The 19,473-nt window shown below is 40.9% G+C and overlaps 6 protein-coding genes across 8 annotated transcripts; 3 read left to right on the forward strand and 3 right to left on the reverse strand.

Annotated features, from left to right (window-relative positions):
- Positions 1-2,716: 2,716 nt before the first annotated feature.
- LOC143151738 (GPI alpha-1,4-mannosyltransferase I, catalytic subunit-like) lies at positions 2,717-4,067 on the reverse strand. Its single transcript, XM_076321160.1, has one exon. It carries the CDS (start codon positions 4,065-4,067, stop codon positions 2,913-2,915), a length of 1,155 nt encoding a protein of 384 aa, XP_076177275.1. The 3' UTR covers positions 2,717-2,912.
- A 50-nt stretch (positions 4,068-4,117) lies between these two features.
- On the reverse strand, positions 4,118-5,093 carry LOC143151740 (cx9C motif-containing protein 4-like). 3 transcript variants are annotated; one of them, XM_076321163.1, is made up of 4 exons: positions 4,912-5,070; positions 4,675-4,772; positions 4,412-4,598; positions 4,118-4,346 (listed from the first exon to the last, which is right to left on the reverse strand). In XM_076321163.1, the coding sequence occupies exon 4, from the start codon at positions 4,338-4,340 to the stop codon at positions 4,143-4,145; it is 198 nt and encodes a 65-aa protein (XP_076177278.1). In that variant the 5' UTR covers positions 4,341-4,346; positions 4,412-4,598; positions 4,675-4,772; positions 4,912-5,070; the 3' UTR covers positions 4,118-4,142. The 3 variants fall into 3 exon arrangements, with proteins under 3 accessions (XP_076177278.1, XP_076177279.1, XP_076177277.1); XM_076321164.1 differs by having other exon boundaries at positions 4,342-4,598; positions 4,675-4,769; positions 4,912-5,093; XM_076321162.1 differs by having other exon boundaries at positions 4,342-4,598; positions 4,675-4,811; positions 4,912-5,078.
- Positions 5,094-5,188: 95 nt separating this feature from the next.
- Positions 5,189-6,401, forward strand: Emc6 (ER membrane protein complex subunit 6). The gene is made up of 5 exons (XM_076321161.1): positions 5,189-5,447; positions 5,616-5,776; positions 5,840-5,932; positions 6,035-6,054; positions 6,175-6,401. The coding sequence occupies exons 1-5, from the start codon at positions 5,411-5,413 to the stop codon at positions 6,203-6,205; spliced, it is 342 nt and encodes a 113-aa protein (XP_076177276.1). The 5' UTR covers positions 5,189-5,410; the 3' UTR covers positions 6,206-6,401.
- Positions 6,402-6,447: 46 nt separating this feature from the next.
- Eaat-2 (excitatory amino acid transporter 2) lies at positions 6,448-9,875 on the reverse strand. Its single transcript, XM_076321159.1, has 10 exons — positions 9,716-9,875; positions 9,327-9,580; positions 9,177-9,264; positions 8,907-9,105; positions 8,588-8,798; positions 8,233-8,514; positions 7,892-8,125; positions 7,626-7,820; positions 7,418-7,552; positions 6,448-7,335 (listed from the first exon to the last, which is right to left on the reverse strand). Exons 2-10 carry the CDS (start codon positions 9,398-9,400, stop codon positions 7,128-7,130), a joined length of 1,626 nt encoding a protein of 541 aa, XP_076177274.1. The 5' UTR covers positions 9,401-9,580; positions 9,716-9,875; the 3' UTR covers positions 6,448-7,127.
- A 2,484-nt stretch (positions 9,876-12,359) lies between these two features.
- Positions 12,360-15,607, forward strand: LOC143151659 (transforming growth factor-beta-induced protein ig-h3). Its single transcript, XM_076321008.1, has 13 exons — positions 12,360-12,469; positions 12,572-12,670; positions 12,744-12,808; positions 12,889-13,034; positions 13,464-13,643; positions 13,721-14,021; positions 14,094-14,303; positions 14,377-14,514; positions 14,581-14,696; positions 14,768-14,958; positions 15,040-15,211; positions 15,270-15,392; positions 15,464-15,607. The coding sequence occupies exons 1-13, from the start codon at positions 12,360-12,362 to the stop codon at positions 15,605-15,607; spliced, it is 1,995 nt and encodes a 664-aa protein (XP_076177123.1).
- A 1,280-nt stretch (positions 15,608-16,887) lies between these two features.
- Positions 16,888-19,007, forward strand: LOC143151291 (uncharacterized). The gene is made up of 6 exons (XM_076320284.1): positions 16,888-17,010; positions 17,098-17,278; positions 17,566-17,869; positions 18,000-18,161; positions 18,233-18,638; positions 18,762-19,007. Exons 2-6 carry the CDS (start codon positions 17,163-17,165, stop codon positions 18,860-18,862), a joined length of 1,089 nt encoding a protein of 362 aa, XP_076176399.1. The 5' UTR covers positions 16,888-17,010; positions 17,098-17,162; the 3' UTR covers positions 18,863-19,007.
- The last annotated feature ends 466 nt before the right edge of the window (positions 19,008-19,473 follow it).

Below are 19,473 nucleotides of genomic sequence, written 5' to 3' on the forward strand. Positions count from 1 at the left end.
AGATGTCAACGCGTGCCCTTATCAACGTTTCGCGTACCGTGTTCGCCCGATAAAGTCCGCTTTCTCATTTTTTTTGCGCTTTTGCTCGACCTCTGGCCTCCCTCCGCTCCCTCCCACCCTCCCTCACCTCATCGAATTTCGTTGCGTTTCCATTTTTCTTTTTTTTATTTCGTATTCGATTTTTTCTCTACGCGCCCGAAGAACTAAATTTTACGAGACGAGACGCGTTCCTTTTCCGTCTTTCTTGCAACGGGAACGAACAGGAAAAAAAAAAGAGAAACGAAACGACGAGACCAAAGAGATGTTTATTTTAATGTTGTGTATATTAATTGAGTTTATGTCGTGTAAGTCGATGCATTTATCCGTGCGTTACACCGAGTGCTTTAATTATCTTTTCATCTTTTTCTTTTTAATCTATTATTATTTTTATTATTATTATCATTATTATTATTATTATTATTATTATTATTATTATTATTATAAACATATATCTATACGACATACGTTTTTCTTTTAGATAAGTTTCTGTTGTGTAATCATCGCGAACGATCGGCGCAATCTTTTATACTTAAGGTGTACATTTCGTTTACTCATCCATCAAGCATCATTATGATATCAACGATTATCATTATTATTATTTATAGTTAATTGGTTTACGTGCTAATTATTAAGCAGCCAGTGCCGTTTATTTTATATTTCTTCGTACAGTGTAATGTGTATCACCGCTGTTATCATATTTTATTAAATCTTTGCCATATAATAGCCCCCGTGGTCTCACGTTCTCACCCCACATTCATGCGCGCGAATCAATAGACGATCTCCACGTTTCGTAAGTGAGAACAATGTTCCAATGAACGCGAGTAAACCTTCGTTCACGAGATACGAACGTCTTCGCCGTGAACCGTGAAACTTTGCGACGATACGTTGCGTCACCGTACAACCGTCGTGTTCGCATCGAAGAATTTGCAAAACCCCGCGTTCATCGAAACATTTTTCTCATTTCTAAGATGTAGCGCACACTCGTTCGAGCAAACATTCAACGTACACTCTCCACCCTCGCGCGGATACATCCCCTTCGTTTCCTCCCGATTCCTGCACAAAGTCGAATGCTTGATACGCCCCCCGTGAGGGGAGTTTGCGTCGAATCGACGTGTCTCGTTCATATATTTTAGCAAAGGACTTATCGAAAAACGAGAACCAAAAAAAAAAAAAAGAAGAGCAACGCGACGATAATATCGAAAAAAGAGAACCTTTCGACTCGCAGGAGACAAGAACAGAACAAGCGATTCGAACGCGGCGGGACGTTGCATCGTTTTTTGTAATTTTCGCGCGTGCGATAATACATCGAATCATTTCGCGTTTCTCTATCGCGCAAGTTGTTTGAAAGCCCTGTAAGTAAATCGTGTTATCCCTTTCGCAACCCCGTAAATGCACTCGAGCAGCCGCGCCCTTCTCGCGGACGCCGTTTATCCGTGCTGTCCCCGTACGAAAAATTAACAAGAGCAACAACGCACGCTTTTTCACTAGCAATCCTCCGGGGATAACTCCGAATAAAGGAATTTTTCACGCGAACCCCGTTCAGAGGGTGTACTCTTAATTTTTCGTTTCCCCTCGGAGATGCAACTACTTTCTGTTTGGGCAACGCGATCATTCTCGGATGATCTTGGCGTGGCGATGATTAATTTTTTCTTTTCTTTTTTTTCTTTTTTTTTGTAAATGTGTAAACTCATCCGAGGCAGTTCTTCCGGACCTTGCAGCCCCTGAACAAAGTTTAGCTCTATTTTAGAACTTCGTTCAGCGTGCGCTCACGCGACCACGAATCGCTGCAAGGCCCAGAACACGTTCACTTCTTCCGTTACTTCTTATCGTCGATGAGTTTCGTCCTAACCGGAAGGAGCCGGCTACGGGACAAAGATCGACCGTCTCTATTCACCTCGAGGGAAATAAAATAGATTATTTCACATAGCACACAGTTCAATAAACTGTAACAAAAGCAATGAAAGAAAATAATGCTATTTTTATATGTTGCATCGTCTGCCGTGGTGACCTATAGTTGTACGAACTGTACTTGAGTTGATTTTCATTTGTTCGTGAATCGATTGGGCCATTTTGTGTCACGTCGTTGGTTTAATTCGAGTGTTTCAATGCCGATCATATACGACATACGTGTATCATACGGATGATTCACCGAGGAACATGTTTCTTTGAGTCTGACTGATATTCGAGTCGTTTGACGGAAGATATCGATTGCGGTATTTTTTTATACTCTTTAAAACAAGTTACTATACGTTCGAGTGGTGTCGTCAGAAATTGTGAGAAGCATTCTCGTATTATTTGACGAGGAATGTCCCAATAATAATTAATATCATCAACATTAGCAGCTTAGAAGTAAACGACGAGAAATATTTCTGAAGATGATCCAAAGGATGCTCTTGCTCACAATTGATCTAGATTACTACATTAAGATTTACTATTATTGTATTATTATTACTATATCTACATTCCTTTTAAGAATCTACCACTATTACTTTACGAAACCATCTGTAAATAAGTATTTTGTATTCCTGCAAGAATAAAATTAAGAATCATTACCGCTTATTTAATATTCCTACCATTACCATGAAACTCGTAACTTGTAAAAATACGGGGAGGACCGGATATTTCCTCGTTTCTCAAATTTTCACACTTTTGTGTATATTGTAAATGCACGTCTATATACTTTTCATAAAGCTTTATTCGGTGACTTTTCCTTTTAATGAGTACAATGAATCAATTATATATTTCCTATTTAAAAAATATAACTAATTATACACACAGATCTACGCTGATAATAATAAATTCGTGTTTAAAATAAAATATTCTATATAAATTCACTACATTGTAAATGTTGCGCGTGTCGAACGAAGTTTTAACTAATGTTTGTAGTATACGATAATATCGTTCAAAATTTTAACATTGACGAGGAAGAATAGTAAACTAAACATCCAAATAAATGTAAAAGTATTCAACCCCTGAAATTCTAACAAATAAGCAACCAGCAACCAAAAACTCTGACTTAAAATCCAAGCAAAACATAAATATAACGATCTTTTAACGCTTAACCCAAAATGTGGGAGACACAATGGCAAAAGAGATAAAAACCAAAAAAAGTATTGCGACGTTAATACCGGATTGTATGTTACCATTACCATAGCTTGTGTAAACATTGCAAATGGCAAATCGGATTTGTTCGAGTATTTGTACGACAATATTAACAATAACATCAACTGCGGTACGAATGTAAACATTTTTTGAATTATGCTAGGTGGATGATTTGCAGATAAATATAGCATGTAAAAATAAACAGAAAAGTTGTGTTTGGTGTCTTTACGTATCACGTGATAAATAAGACTTTCGTAAAGATACTTGTATCCATAGAAATAATAATTTACAATGGTTAATAATGTTACCAAAGACACGCAACTAACTACCAATTTTAACTGACTTTTGTTTGGTATCGATACGAAACAATTTCTCTTGTTAAGAGAAAAATACATGGGTAAACTGAACACTATAGGATATAATCTAAAATGAATCGATATAGCGTGCAATAAACCCGTAAGAATAAATTTATCTCGCAGAAATGAATCCAAAGTCAGCATGACCAATAGAACCGCCATTGTGTCTGCATTTCCTCTTGTTGAAATTATAATTGTGAAAGGATTATATAACCATATCAAGGCACAGACACATTTTAATTGTTGACTGCAGTTTTGCAATGTTAAAATTCTTTTTATCAAAATTGCTACCAAAACATCGATGAAAGAAAATAAAATTTTCCCAAAATTTTGATGTAAGAAAATATTTGGCATTAAAAGCAAGGCTAACAATGGTGAATAGCGGTATGTATCGCGCTCAAATGGAGACTTTCCTTCTACCATGTATCTTGCAGCATCGGTAAATACTTTGTAATCCACATCCGAATATGGAACTTTGAAAATTTTATCGTGATAATTTGAATAAATTATTAAAGTTACTCTAAGTAAAAAGCCTAATAAACAGTGTCTCTCAAACGACAATGTATCCATTTTTCAAATGCAACGTATATGTACCTCTTATAAAAGACAGATAGAAATAGTTATCTATCTAACATAATTTATTTTCTATAACCTTGTATTGTTTTTTGCAGCAGCTTTCTTTAGACATGTTTTGAATTCCTTAAACTCACTTTCGCAATTATTTTTTTCCAAATTAACATTTGCCAATACGCATGCAGCATATTTGGCACCAGGATCGTGACATTGAGCAATAAGAATCGGATATTTTCTAAGTCGTTCCTTTGCCCTTTTCACTGCTTCCATGTTTAACTACATTAATGTATTATATTATTTACTCTATTTTAATACATTATTTACTACATATTAATACATACATTTGTAGAATATTAATACATTGCTTGCAATCAGAAAATTTTAAATCACATCTATTTTTTTTTAGCAGGAATTATCTTTGCTTCGAAGACACTAGCCAATAAATACAAAGTTATTACAACTTTTAGTATGTTCTTATTTCTTTGTTTTGCGGAAAACATGATTTATTTTTTATTTTTGAGCCGTTCTCTAGAGGAAAAATAATAATATATTAATGAAAAATTCGTATAAAAATTGATAACTCGTAAAACTTTCATTCACTTACATAATCCACTGTTTTATGCTCGTATTTCTTAGAGGTATCTATACCTTCGCAAACCTTTGACACAGACTTATGTACAATGCAACACCGTCTTATTTCTTCTAAAACAGATTCACAACGTGACGGCTGATAAATGTTATCTGAAATCGAACGATTTTACCGATACGTGTTTTAACCTCAACTTTAAAATGAAAGTTAAATAAGGTGAACAACGAGTAGACTCAAAGAAGAAATACTAACCGTTTAAACACTGTTGCAATTTACATGCAAATTTTTTACACGGATCGATTGTTGTCATGTACAAACAAAATATTCCCGAGTTTATTTCCTCTAGTTTAAAAATTTATTTAAATAGAACTTATGCAATCGGACTGTTATTCGACCGACGTAGTCCGATCAACTGAAGCCCGATTCGTAGTATAAGACTACTAACAGTAGAAAATACATGTACATGCTTCGTATTAAAGTTTGATAAAACGTGAAAAAATTTGTAGTATAAATAATAACAATATTTTTTACTAATAAAAGAATATTCGTTCGTACACATAACGTTCAAAATATTAATGTAATATCCGTAATGAAATTTTAGTTCTAGCAGTTCTAGGTATAGATGGCACATTGCAGTTGCCTGACAAGAGCAGTCGACAAAATATAGTCACTGTATGTACACAATCATCAACGAATGTTCTGTTAGGTTAAATTATACAAATTATACATTGATACCGATAAAAGTACAATAATGTTGGGAAAAATTAAAACAAAACAAGAAAAAGGAGGTGAGTAATAAAACAAAGTTACCTTATTTTTGTATAACGTCTATTTTATGAATTCGCGAGAGAAATAATTTGTTTTTTCTCATTCTCTTTTCAAAGAGCAAACTTTTTCAATCGTTTGAACAACAATGTTGTTTTAATAGTAAACTAAATTTAAATATTTTCTTCTAGAAATTATTGCATACAGCGAAGCAGCTGTTGTCAATAATGCAGCTGTAGTCGAGTATTGTAGGATATCGATGGCAGCATTATCCGGTGTTACAGCTGGTTTGTTAGGATTAACAGGTTTATACGGGTTTGGTTTCTACATTTTTGCAGTATTTGGATTATGGGTAAGAAAAATTGTAAAGAATAATTTCTCATCTTTGCGAATCTTTGAATAATATTTTGCGTAGGCAATGTTATTATTAAAGGCTGGGGGCCAATGGAAGAAATATTTTATAAGCAGACGATATCTTTTGACAAGTGGATTTTTTGGAGGACTTTTTGTATCCTTTATGTCGTAACGAAGAAATACTTTTATTAAATATGAATTATTTATAGGTACGAAAGTATTTTCCTTAACAGGAACTACCGCAACAATATTACAGACGTACGTGTTGGTTTGGACGTATCCTTTCGATGTATTAAGTATTCGTGTTTAATCACGAATATAGAATATCGCGTGCACGTAGAATATACTAATCTGTACAATACTTATATTGGCATATTTTCCTCAATGCAAAATCAGATTTTTATACGGTATGGTACACGTCTACTGATTCAAAGGATATTTAAACTTAAGAATTTATATTTTTTAATTAATTAAGTATGTCGTTAATCAATTAAATATATCGCAAACAATTTCAAGTTACTAGCCAGAGTAGTAATATTGTTGAAGAAGCACCGTGTGATGTATTATATGTGTATGTACATAGGATATCTTTTAAAAATATATCTATTCCACCGTTCCACCTGCTCGATCTTTTTCATTATTATACCTTACTCGAGATGTAAGCACAAAAATTGTCACGACAATTGTACTTGGATCCATATTTATTTTTATGTTCGCGTAATATGCGGTACACAAACATTGTAAACAAAATATTATAAAATCCTACATTTTCCCTAAGGATAGGTCGTCTAACGTGTAACAAATTAGTGAACACATTTTTAAAATGCTTAAAGCATTGTCGTAATAAAACACTTAGCACTTTTCTCGTTTAACTAAACAAATCAGCAAGCAATACTTTATTTATCTCGTAACAAATTGAACTTTTAAATTCAAAACTCGAATATCTTACATTTCATATTTCGTATAACGTAATTACGAATTAATTTCTACCAATGGTTAAAACAATACAACTTTTATATATCGTGAACTGGCGATCGACAATACGTATCGATATTGCTTCGTACTTGACACGCTCACAATATTATAGTATCCCGATTGCTATCGGATCGTTAATCGCGATTTGATCAAGAATGTTGTCGATCAAGTTACAATGTATCGGACGTTCGTTCGAGTACGAGTTCGAAAACTTTTTTGGCAGTGAAAGAGTAAAGTTTCACTTCCACCGATTCCGTTAGATACCGTCGCGATAATTTAATTTTGGGCAGCGTGCGGTTGAGCACAGTTTTCTTTTATACCGCCGTTTGTAAAGTTGGAAGAAGCGCACGAAAGAAGGTCAATATTCCTACGAATCAGATCTTCGTTTCGGATGTTTGCTCGGGAGCAGGTGCACCCTCGTGCTGACAACTCTCCGGGATGTCCTCGAGAGGTGTCCCCGTTTCGAGACCTTCTAATTTCTGTTCTCGATCCATCTTTTCGAGTTCATCTTTGCTCAAGTGGTAAACTATTCCAGCTCCGTATCCATCGCCCAGAACGTTTATCGAGGTCCTTATTCGATCTCTTCGAACACAAAAGAAAACATTAATTACGATCGATTCTACGTTACGACTACGAGACGAGGAGTCGCGAAACTCGCACTTACAACATCCAATCCACAGCGAAGAGCAAAGAAACATCGTTCGTAGGTAAACCCAAAGCTGTGAGCACTATTAACATCGTGATCAAGGCAGCGCTGGGGATGCTCGCCGCCCCTATACTTGCCATGGTAGCCGTGAAACTACACGGATAAAGGGGGTAGGTGAATAAACGATAAAACTTTTCTACCCGTTGCTCGAATCGATCGTACAAACCTGACTGTTATAACTTCGTCTATACCTAAATCAATTCCATTCATCTGGGCGATAAAAATCGCGGCTACGGCCTCGTAAAGAGCTGTTCCGTCCATATTCACCGTAGCTCCCACCGATACTACGAATCGGGTCACTCGGGAATCGATTTTATTATTTTCCTCGAGGCAACGGAACGTTATGGGCAAAGTCGCGGCACTGAAAATCATCAGGGTCGTATACCACGACGATCTAAACGTATTTGAAAGTAGTTGCTGATCGATCGCTACCTCGACGCCGTTCCCAAAGCCGTAACCAGAGCCTGCATCATACCCCTGAAGAACACGGCAGGGTTCTTTCGGGTCAACAGCCAGAATATCGCCGGCAGTGTGATCACAGCGTGAATCAATAGACCCAGGATAACCGTCACCATGTACAGACCCAGCATCTGTGCAGTCGCCGCCAAATTGTTGATCGACATTATCTTGCCAGCTATCAGACACATGATTCCGAATGGGGAGTACCTGCGTGACATTAAGACTCGAGCCCACATTTCATCGTCTAATCATCGTATATGAACGTAGCGAGGGAACTACCAAGCGTGAAATTAAGTTGTGACTCGATCGCTCACCACATCACAACGATACTGACGAGTTTCATGATTATTTCGTTCAGCACCACGAAGAAGTCGACCATCAATTTTCCACGCGGACCTATCTGTCCCGCGAGAAGGCCGAACGTGATGCAAAACATTATCATTCCCATCACGTTCGTCCCGTCCTTATACATTAACGTTGCCTCTAGGACGTAATCAATTTGACTCGTGTTCCCTATCGTCAACACTTTCTTCTTTACGTAAGCGGTCTGCGCTTGCTGGAAGCACGCCTGGACCAAGTTTTCCGGCACCATGTTTCTAAAATTCGACATTCGTTACGGACGATCGTTCTATCCGATGATCGTACTCAGCGAGCGGTTCCCCTCCGTACCTAATTATATCCAGAATAGCGTCCAACGTCGAAATCTTCGCCTCTTCCGCCCTGGGTACGGAAATCGTGGATTTGATCTTCGGATTGCCCGGATGGATCATCAATACCACCACGATACCGACAATAGCGGCCAGAATGGTCGTTACCGTGTAATAGGCCAGCGCTCTCAATCCCATTCTCCCCGAATTTTTCGCGTCCAGCTGTGCCATTCCTGGAAGAACGAAAGGAAAAACTCACGGTACCGCGGACAGCGCGCGCGATTTTTCTCAATCTCGCGATCGAACGCGAGCACTCGATTCGCGATACATTGAACAATCACCGGAGATGAGCGAAGAAACGATCAGCGGCAGTATGAACATCTTCAACAACCGCATAAGGAGCTCTCCGGGGAAACTGACGAGGGTAATGGTCTGTGGCGATGGATCGGCCAATCGACCGAGAAATCCGAGGACAAGACCCACCAAAACGGCAGCGATCGTCAACAGTAGGAGCATGTTCTCACCGATCCAATCCACCACCTATGTCGAAATTCGAGAACGAAGGATAAATCACGAAGTAAACGCGGGATACGATTTATCGCAATACTGACCGATTGCAATCTGTCGAGCGGCATCACGTGGGAACGCACTTTGCCCTCGTCCTCGGACGTTATTTTCTCGATCTCGTCGGAACACGATCTGAAAATCGTTTCGCGTAAAGGAGAGTGATAATACTCGGTAGAGGTATTCGCAAATCTCACGTGTGAGTCTCTTTGACCTCCGTGGTGCCCCTGAGGACCGCGACGGCCCCCGATATGCGTTTCATCAGCGACATCGTAACTGGTAACCGTTAACACGTCGCTTCAAGAGCTCTCGAAGAGCCACCCTCTGGCCACGGGGAAGATCGCGGTGGACACGTTTTCTATCATCCCGCGGTCATCACCGCTGTGCGACGTCCGTGTCCCCTTAAATTCCAGTTTATCGCGTAGCCCGATGATCAGGAGATCGATCGACGCTGAAAGAACAATTCGTCCCGTAGAGTTTCGTTTGTTCCATGTGTTCGGTATCGGTGATCCACGAAGACACGCGCGAATCGAGACTCGAAGGTACAACTCGAACGCGATGAAGAATACCCGGAGGGAGCTCGCACCTGAATCGACGATTATCGACCGATCGTTTCGGGATCACTGCGTCGATATCGCGTAGAACCTCGGGTCGAACCAAGTGGCATCCGTGACCGCGGATGATCCTAGCCGGGTGTCTTTTGCGCGCGTAGGACCGTCGAGCGACTACCGTATGATCGAGACCTGGGCTGGGTATCGCGTAGTTACGATCTGCCATCACGTAGATAATGTGCCCCATCCAGGAAGCTGATTAGAGGCCGCGAGGGGGGCCGGCGGGGTGGTCACCGAAAGAGCGAAAAGGTGGAACGAGCGCGGAGCGAGAGAGACGCCGGGCCACAGGAAGAGGTCACTCATCGCGACGGGTCGCACGGCACTGAATAAGCAGAAGGGAGAAAAATGTGTACCGCGCGCGAGTCCGTTTCGTAGAAATAGACACGCCGGTCTATTTGATCCACGGCATCGGTTAAATTGCTCCGAATCGAGAACTCGAACGGATTCATCCCTTGCCGCGAGCTGCTAACCTCCCGGCAGCCATCGATAACTCGTCACGGCCGATTGTGTTCGTTCGTTCGTTCGTTCGTTCGGTTCGGTCTGTTTCGGGAGACGCGGGTATCACGGGATACTCGCATCGATATTTACCCGTCGCCGCGCAAACGAAAGAAGAACACGGTCGAGACGCGAATATTCGCCGGATTGCGTAACCCGGTTAATGGTATGCTGAAATCGGCAACCGCGGAGCTTGCGTTTAAACAGAGAAGCACTTTGAAGCACTTTGCGCGAATTTGCCCGAGACATCGCGAGCTGGATCCACCGTGCGCTGCGTATGGAAGAGCAAGGTCGGGTATTTTGGTATCAATGGTAATGAGAGCGACGATGGTAACGGTGCGGTGACCAACGCCGCGGGAAACAATGGTATCGAATCGGTGTTAGAGGCTACAGTTTCGACCGATCGACCGATAGATTGGCTCGTGAAACAACGACGTAACCGAAATTCTCGAGCGCGGGACTCGCGTACGAGATAGAGACACTTTCGAGCACTTTGCGCGAGATTGCTCGAGACGTCGCGAGCCGGATCCAACGAGCGATCCGTACGGAGGAACAAGGTCGGGGCTCTTTTTAATCGTTAATAGAGACGGTGACCAACAACGTCGCAAACAACGATATCCACACGGTGTCAAAGATAACCGTTTCGATCGATCGACCGATGGTCTCGTTCGTAAAACAACTAGCGAAACCACGCGTTCGAACAAAGACACATCGGTACACTTTGCGCGAGATTGCTCGAAATATGAAAAAAACAAAACAAGATCGTGTCTTTTTTTTTCATTAAAAACCAACGGTGACCAACGACGCGCGAAACAACGATATCGGCTCGGTGTTAAAGGCTACCGACGCGAATCGATTTTTCCCCGATGGAAAGAAATCGTAACGCGCCAACGAATCGACGCTACCCAATTAAAGTACAACCGAGGTAAAGGCGTGGTCGTGGGCGTGAACTGCACGGGGATGCACTCCGGGTGCGTACACGTGCCGCTTTTACGACTCGTACGGTCGAATGAAAGACAAGATCGTAATTCGGCCGCGATCGCCGTGCATGAAAGATGAGTTACGATTACGCGGGACAAGGTGGGCGACGCGCGCCGGTTCTCCCTTGTTGAAACGATGATTTCAACGGGGTACCATCGTTCTCCCTGGCAGCCTTGGCCAACATTCGTAAGTCGTTTCGCAACCGCGATCCAAGCTCGCGTTCGACGCTCGATACGAGTCGATAGCGAGTCGCGTTCCGTGCGCGCGAAATCTGCTTATTAAATTAGTCCGATAGGCTTTGCGCAGCTGCCGCGCCGGTACCCGGTCGGTTGCCGGAACCATAACCGATCGTAATCTCATTGGCTTTCTCGGCGTTGCTTTTGTCAGAAATGCAGATCGCAATTGGAGCGTTCGCGGCGGATTATTGTGAAAGCATGTAGGATACGGGCCAATTTGTAGGGCCCCTTTGTATATCCGTTGAGAGGTAACCTAATTCCTCCAGTAATGATGGCTATGAACGATGACTATACGTAGACTAATATCGGGATCACGGTGGATCGCGCGGAACGTCGATACGAGAATACGTCCACACTCGTACTCGATGGGACACGCTTGCGAACGTTTCGTCGAGGTGTTCGAAAGGAGGATTCGAAATGCTCGATTCCTTCCAACGTTATTTCGCGTTACTCTCCTGATCGGGCGAGCTCGAGCTCGATGGTCGCGGGGACTATCCATTCGGGGAGAGACGATTGGTACTCGAGAGGGAAAAATCGGTAGACGAGGCTTCGAGGTCGTTTCGAGGTAACTCGGAAGCTTCTTTCGCGCGTAGAGTTCACACGTCTTCGAGGACGTAAGAACGCGTAATCGATCAACGATCTACACTTTTGTTCGCGAAACGCAGCTGTGCATCTGCGCGACACGCAGATGTCGAATGCATCGATCGATGGAGAAAACGTCGCGCGTTAACGGATAACATCGAGGTCCATTTCAAACGACACGGAAAAACGAAACCGTGTGGGAGTTACGCAGTCCTTGAAACGAGACTCGTCGCGGATCGGATCGATTCGAGATCCTTCGCTCGACCGAACGAGTTTCCCTCGAGTTTCGCCGGGTAGGAAATTTTTATCTCGCAACGGGGAAACCATGTGCAACGGAATTGAAACGAGGGTAGTAATTTTGTCGGCGATCCTCGCCGCGGTTTACGCGAATCGTAGAGGTTCGCGTTGGAGGAACGGGAACGCGCGAATAACCGGGTGAGGGGCGAATTTTTCTAGGAAAAAATTTACGCGAAAGTTCGAGCGTACGACAGATTCCTTCCGCGCGTTAATAACGCTCGAGTGTTTCTCCACTTTTAGACCGAATGTATGCGCCGTGGAGGTAAACGACGACATAAATTACATTTACTACACGGAAAGCAGACAGTGGAATCCGCGAAACATTTGCGGCGCGCAGACGTAAGCATAATTTCGCGTTGCTTTTAATACGGTAGCTCGTTCGAGTACTTCGGTGCTTTCATTTGCTTTGCAGATTCGTAAGATACGAGTGCTGCGCAGGGTATTACAGAGTCCCCGGGCATTCGGGATTCACAGGAGGTAGCGCGTGCAATCTTGTTGCATTTTGTACACGTTCCCGGATTCACGGTACGGTATCATAGCCGCGTTTCTGTTTCCAGTGAAGCCGCTGATGAATCTCGTGGAGACGGCACGCCGCGTTGCTTCGACGAAATTCGCGCGACCGATCGAAACCTCGAGTCTCGCCGATGAATTGCGAGTTGGTCCACCGTTCACGCTTTTCGCACCCTCGGACGAAGCTTTCGACGTAAGTTTTACGTCCGAGAGCTCCACAGAGGAATCTTGATCGCGAGAAATATTCGCTTGTTCGTATAGTCGTTTCGTTCTTTCCCGGTGAAAATGAAACACGATTCTTTTAGAGCGTACAAACGTTTCATCTCTCCGAACGATCCGATAAAATTTCCTCGTCACCGGACAAGAAACAATTTACTTCACTTTCTCGTGCACGATTCGATACCCCTTGAGATCCATTTTTAACATTTTTACGAACAACGAACATACTATTGGACTCTGATCGTTCTTCGATCGTGGAAACGCGAACCAGGACTCTCTCCTCTCAATTTTTCCGCTACTCCGGTTTATTTCCTTGTATTACGTTCGGACGATTGTTCCCAAGCCCCGAAACACTACGACCGTTCACCCCCGCTCGCTTTTCAACCTTTCGATATCGTTCCAGAGTTATCTACAAACGAAAGGCATCCCGCCGGAATGGTTGCTCGACGGTAACAGATTCGTCGATCTGATAAGGAATCATCTAATAGACGGACGCGTGCTCTCGAATCAATGGCGGGCGAATCTTTCGATCTCCACGAGACACCGTGGAATCATCTTGAGAATTAATAAATTCGCCGACGGAGTAAGTGTGGTCGATCACCGCGGCTACGAATCGATAACCGGACAGGAACTTGTTTAACGTTAAACGTCTTCGAACAGATGGAAACGGTGAATTGCCATCGGATCGTTCGCAAGGATCAAATCGCCACCAATGGCGTGGTACACGTGATCGATGGGGTATCGGATCTCGCTTTGGCTCCGAATTCGGACGTGATCGAGCTTGCAGCGAACGACGGTAGATGCGAAATATTCGCGAAAGCTCTGGAAAGCAGCGAGCTAGGAAATCGAATCGGATCGAGCGAGACACCGTGCACGATTTTCGCGCCCACGGACCACGCTTTCCGTAATATTCCCAAAGAGCAATTGAACGACCTATTGGCCAATCCGGACGCAATGAACGGTACCGAGAACTGCTACGTGAAATAATTGTTATTTCTTTTTTTTTTATTACTTGCACGCGTTTACTCTTCAGCCTTGATCGCTCACCACATCGTCACGCGTCCCGTGTGCCTTTCGAACGTAATTTCGGAACACCGTGAAACCACGATGCAACAACAAGAACTTACACTAAACTGCGGTCCACGCGGACTCGTCGTTGATCGCGCGAACTTGAAGAACGAAACACACCACGCGAGAAACGGACTGTTGTACATCATCGACCGTGTGCTGCTTCCGGATCGAGGTACCTACCCACGAAACATCGACGAAATTTTCCTCGGATTTTCGGTGCACGCGTTAATTGTATCTCCCTCCAGCGAGGACTGTTTTGGATGTGGCGCGGGATGAGGGATTACTCGCGTTCACGGAGATAATCAGGACCGCCGAATTGCAAGAAACACTGAGGCGCTTGAAACGATACACGATGTTCGCTCCTTGCGACGCGGCTATCCACTGTACGTAGTGTGTCTATTGTTCGTTGTACGAAAAATAACGTTTAATCGTTCGATGTTGTTTCGCAGCTTTATCGAATCGACAGCTCGCGGAGTTGCGAAGCGATCGAGAGACCGCGCGAGATTTCGTTCGGAATCGTATAGTCGCGGGAACGTATTTTACCAACGAAATGACCAGCAACCGAGTAAATTCAGTAGACATTTTCTAAGTGTTCTTTTTTTTTTTACGCGCGTTTTAAATTATTATTTATTGTAGGTAGTCAGAACCCTCGAAGTAGGGGCTCCTTTGCGTTTCCAAGTGTATCGAGGAAAGTTCGGAATCGAGAACGCCTTGATTCTGAAAGCCGATAGAGGATGTAGCAACGGTGTCTTGCACGTTATCAGTCGTGTCTTACAACCTGCGGAACAGTCTTTGGATCACATTTTGAGGAGAGAGGGGAACTTTAGGTATCGTTCGTGTTCTCGAACGTGCAACGAAAGTGTTTTCCTTTCACGTAATACAGAATTTTTTGCATAAAATGACCGCAGTATCTGGATGGACGCGATGGAACGAATTAAAGGTATTCAACCGGATATATACGACGACTATAAACGCGCAAATTCTTCGTGCACGTATTTCGTTCCCTCGGACAAGGCGTTCAGACGACTGGGAAACACCAGACTTCGGAAGTTATTCGAGGACAATAATTATTTGACGAAGGTATCGTGGATTTTATACAACAAACGGTTCGATTAATAACAAGTTTATGCACTTTCAGACAGTGAAAAATCATATTGCAAAGAACATGTTGCTTTCCGAAAGTTTTATGCCCGACCTTCGATATACCGTGAAAACTAAGGAGAATATGGTGAACATTGTGAGAAAAAATGATAAAGTACTGGTGAGTTTTCTTTTAGAATTTTAATGAAAATAATAATAGATGCACACGGTCTGCGAACGATCAATTTTCAGGTGAACGATGCAACTCTTGTAAAACCGGACATTTTGAATAAGGCTGGAGTTGCTCACGAAATAAATTCAGTGTTGTTGCCCGAATATTGTTCTCCTGGATATAGAAGAACGCGTAACGGAATAGTGGGAAGAGTATGCGTCTAAATAAATGTCTCTGTGTTGTTTAATTGAAAATGTATACGCATAAGATACATATTTAAATAAAGAAATATTTATCGATAAAATATTGGGCCGTATATAGGACCATGGTTGAAAATATGTAAAACCAGGAAATAGTATAGTATAGCCATCTAGCGGTAAAGAAACGGAACTATTTTTGAAAGTTTACACAGCGCCAAATTGACCAGACGACAAGACACTCAAGTTTGTAGACAAATAAAATTACAGTTTTCTCTACTTATCCGTAAGACAAAGATTAAAAGTTTGAAGTACAATAGTATAGTGTAGCCATCTAGCGGTAAAGAAATGGAACTATTTTTGAAAGTTTACACAGCGCCAAAACGACCAGACGACAAGACACTCAAGTTTGTAGACAAATAAAATTATACTTTTCCCTACTTAATAAAAAGATTAAAAGTTTGGATTGAAATATGTAACGCTATCTGTATAGAAATAAAAATGTGCAAATATATGATTGCAGCGTCGGTGTATGCAAATATATGACTGCAGTGTCGGTATATGCAAATATGTGACTGCAATGTCGGTAATTATAAATTGATTGCACCTTTTACCAGAAGAAGCAGAAGTTTCTCTACAAACTTGAGTGTCTTGTCGGCTTGTCATTTTGGCGCTGTGTAAACTTTTAAAAATAGTTCAGTTCGTGTACCGCTAGATGTCTGTACCGTGACAAAAATGCCATTTTCTTTCTAAATAAATGTTCGATTCAAGTATAAAACTATTGTTTATCTAATATCTATGATTGCGTTTTAAAAATGAATTTCGATGTGTGCAGTCTAGATACAGCAAATGTGACGAAATACACACTATCAGCGACTCTACGATATTTTGTCTTTATAAAATATGTATCGTATCATTTCGAATACATAGTTTGATAAATGTAAATAATATTTTGCATATTTTATTTCCAAATATATTGGTAAATAATATTCTGTTCATTGGATTAATAATTTATAAAATTTAAACACCGTCTACTGTTTCATCCCCACGACACTAGAAACGTACCGTAAAAAAGGGGATGCATTTGGCATCCCATGTTTTCCTTCAGCTTCAAGAATTAATGGACCCGTATTTCCAAACATACACACACGTTACCAATTATGTATATCGTAGTAGATGCAAGTGCGATGCAATTGCACGCATGCAAATTTTATTTGCCGTTTGTATTTGGTAATTTTATTTGAACATATCGTGTTCGATATCGAATAAAAGAAGAACAAAATATTTCTTTCATTTGTGGAAAATTTATATCTATTATCAATTTTGAAGACTTTGACCTATTGGAAACTTGTACGAAAACCTTTGAAATTCAGTCACAGTTACCCGCGGCATTTTCAGCAGCGGCAATAACAATCAATACATTCGCGTCGGTAAGCCGAAAATGTGCGCATGTATGCATGTGTGCACCCAACGACACTCTATTTGATACATCAGTCTGTTTCTTCAATTCCAAACAGTGAACGAGCTTTGGAAATTGAGCACGTATAACGCAAAAGAATTTGTTGTGAATTAAAGAAAAAAAATGTCGAATAGCAAATGCATTAAACAACCGCGCAAGAATTATACGAAGGAACAGCAAGAAATGACCCACCCGGAGAAATTGCGATTAATAGACGATGAATTGAACTCTTTTTACAAGTAAATTAATCTTTTCTCCTTTCAGCATTATTATTTCTTTTCTCAAAGTTTATAATTCATTTTTAGTTAATGCCATTCTCCAGCATTTTTTCCATAAATTGCAATTTTATTTTGAAAAATATTTATGCATTTAATCAATGGTTCTTCGCTAAAATTTTTTTTTATATTTCATTATTAATAGTTTAATTTGTTCTTTGTAATGCTCTGTTACCGTGTCTAGAATAAATAACATATTTCTTAAATATCCGTCTAAATAACAATAATACTATAATACTGCTTGCTTGTAGGTACTGTCAGCAGGCAGGCTTTACAGAAGAAGAAATGGATATTATTTGCCAACCGTTGGTTGCTGCAATGCGACGGTCATGGTTGCAACTTGTCTTTCGTGGAATGGTGGTCCTTATAATCCTTGGCACTTTGGCATGTTTAGCAGCGCAACTAGACTTTGTTGGAACGCATTTCTCAGCTATCAGTCGCCTGTTATTGATCAAAGTTCTACCAATTTGGAATTGGCAACCTTTGTATTATGAAAATTGTATGATCAACAATCCCTTTTACAATGATTACATGATTACAGAAGAAGACTGTGTGGTACGACAGTTAATATTAATTGCAACTAGTTGCAAAGTTTAATTCTTTTATGAGAAATAGTCTTTGTGTAGGGGACAAAAATGTTAAGAACAAGGTGATCAATGAAGTTGATTTGAAACTGCATTTTCAGACGTGCGAAGCATTAGAGACTATTGATCGTTTATCGGATGTGAGATATCGGAATCTAGTGGATAATTATTTAAGTCGCGACGCGCCTGCAATTATCACGGATGCAATGGACTCTTGGGCAGTTATGAACACAGATTATTTTTGGTTCGATAACATTACTCACGTAAGTAGAAAGATGCATAGATTTTGCAAAAATGCAATTTCACATTTTTTCAACTTATTTTGCACAAGCAGCTGTACTTGGAAAACGAACGTTTGATGGAAACAGTGCCCTGTGCTCTCACTTCGAATTTGAGAACTGGATCGTCGGATTTGGCAGCTTTTTTACGTAGAGTACATTCTCCAGAAGTAGCCAAATGGTTTGTTCACTGGCAAAACTGTGACATCAATGCGGTAAAAGTACTAAGAAAATATTATCAACGACCGTACTTCCTTTCAAGTACAGTCTCACCGGCACACTTCAATTGGGTCCTTATGTCTTCGGATTACAATAGTCCGAGTTACAAAAAAGTTGAACTAGATTCTGGCTTAATTGCTCTTGCCCAATTGCGCGGAGCTACACAGCTTCGTTTAACACCTATAAATCCTTGCAATAGTTCTTGTCCCGAATTAGTAGCAGATTTGCATCAAGGTGAAATGCGTAAGTAATTTTTTTTAACAAATAGAACTTATTGTATCACAGATCTATTATTAATTCCAATAAGTTTGTTTCTCTTACAAAAATTTAAAAATAGAACCTTAGAATGAATTTAACTGATTTCAGTGGTTTTTACCAATTTGATGTGGACTTTGGAGTATGCACCGATGAGAGGATTAGACAACATTGCTATCTTAACCGAGACCGTTTGGGAGGAGGATACGTAAATCAATCATTTTGTACTTCTTTACATTTCGTTAGTCCTTGATATTCGAGATTTATATATCGCTCGATTAAACATACAAATGTATATGTATGTACGCTCATTATATCACAGCGTCCCAGTACACGTAAAATAAAGTACTTTCGCCTATCAAATTTATACAAAATTATTTAAAAATATTCGATCCGCAAGGACTTCTCTCGCGAAGGCACCGAAAAATCGCGTTGATTTAAATTGACCCGATTAATGGTACGAAATGAGTATGATTGAATAGATGAAACGATCGCTAAGAAAGCAGGTGTGGCTGTAGATTGAGAAAGTGAGAAAGTAAATGGGAGATTTGGGATCAGAGAAAGTGGTAAAAAGCGTGACTGGTAGATGAGCGAGAGGTTAACTGCAGCGACCTCTTCTACAATGAGAAGTAGCGAACTTCTCACCGATGCTAAATCAATGAGCGAAATGCTCGATGAAAAGGACTTGACCAGGATACCAGAAGTAACAACAAACAAGATTTGTTTTTTATTAATTAATCGTTTATAATAACATTGTGTTTTTTGTTGATTTTTCTCTTTTGTAGCAGTTTTTTTTGTTCTCGTTATTTCAGTTGGGCTAACA

The sequence above is a fragment of the Ptiloglossa arizonensis genome, chromosome 9, assembly GCF_051014685.1.
Source record: "Ptiloglossa arizonensis isolate GNS036 chromosome 9, iyPtiAriz1_principal, whole genome shotgun sequence".
In the NCBI taxonomy this organism is placed as follows: Eukaryota; Metazoa; Arthropoda; class Insecta; order Hymenoptera; family Colletidae; genus Ptiloglossa; species Ptiloglossa arizonensis.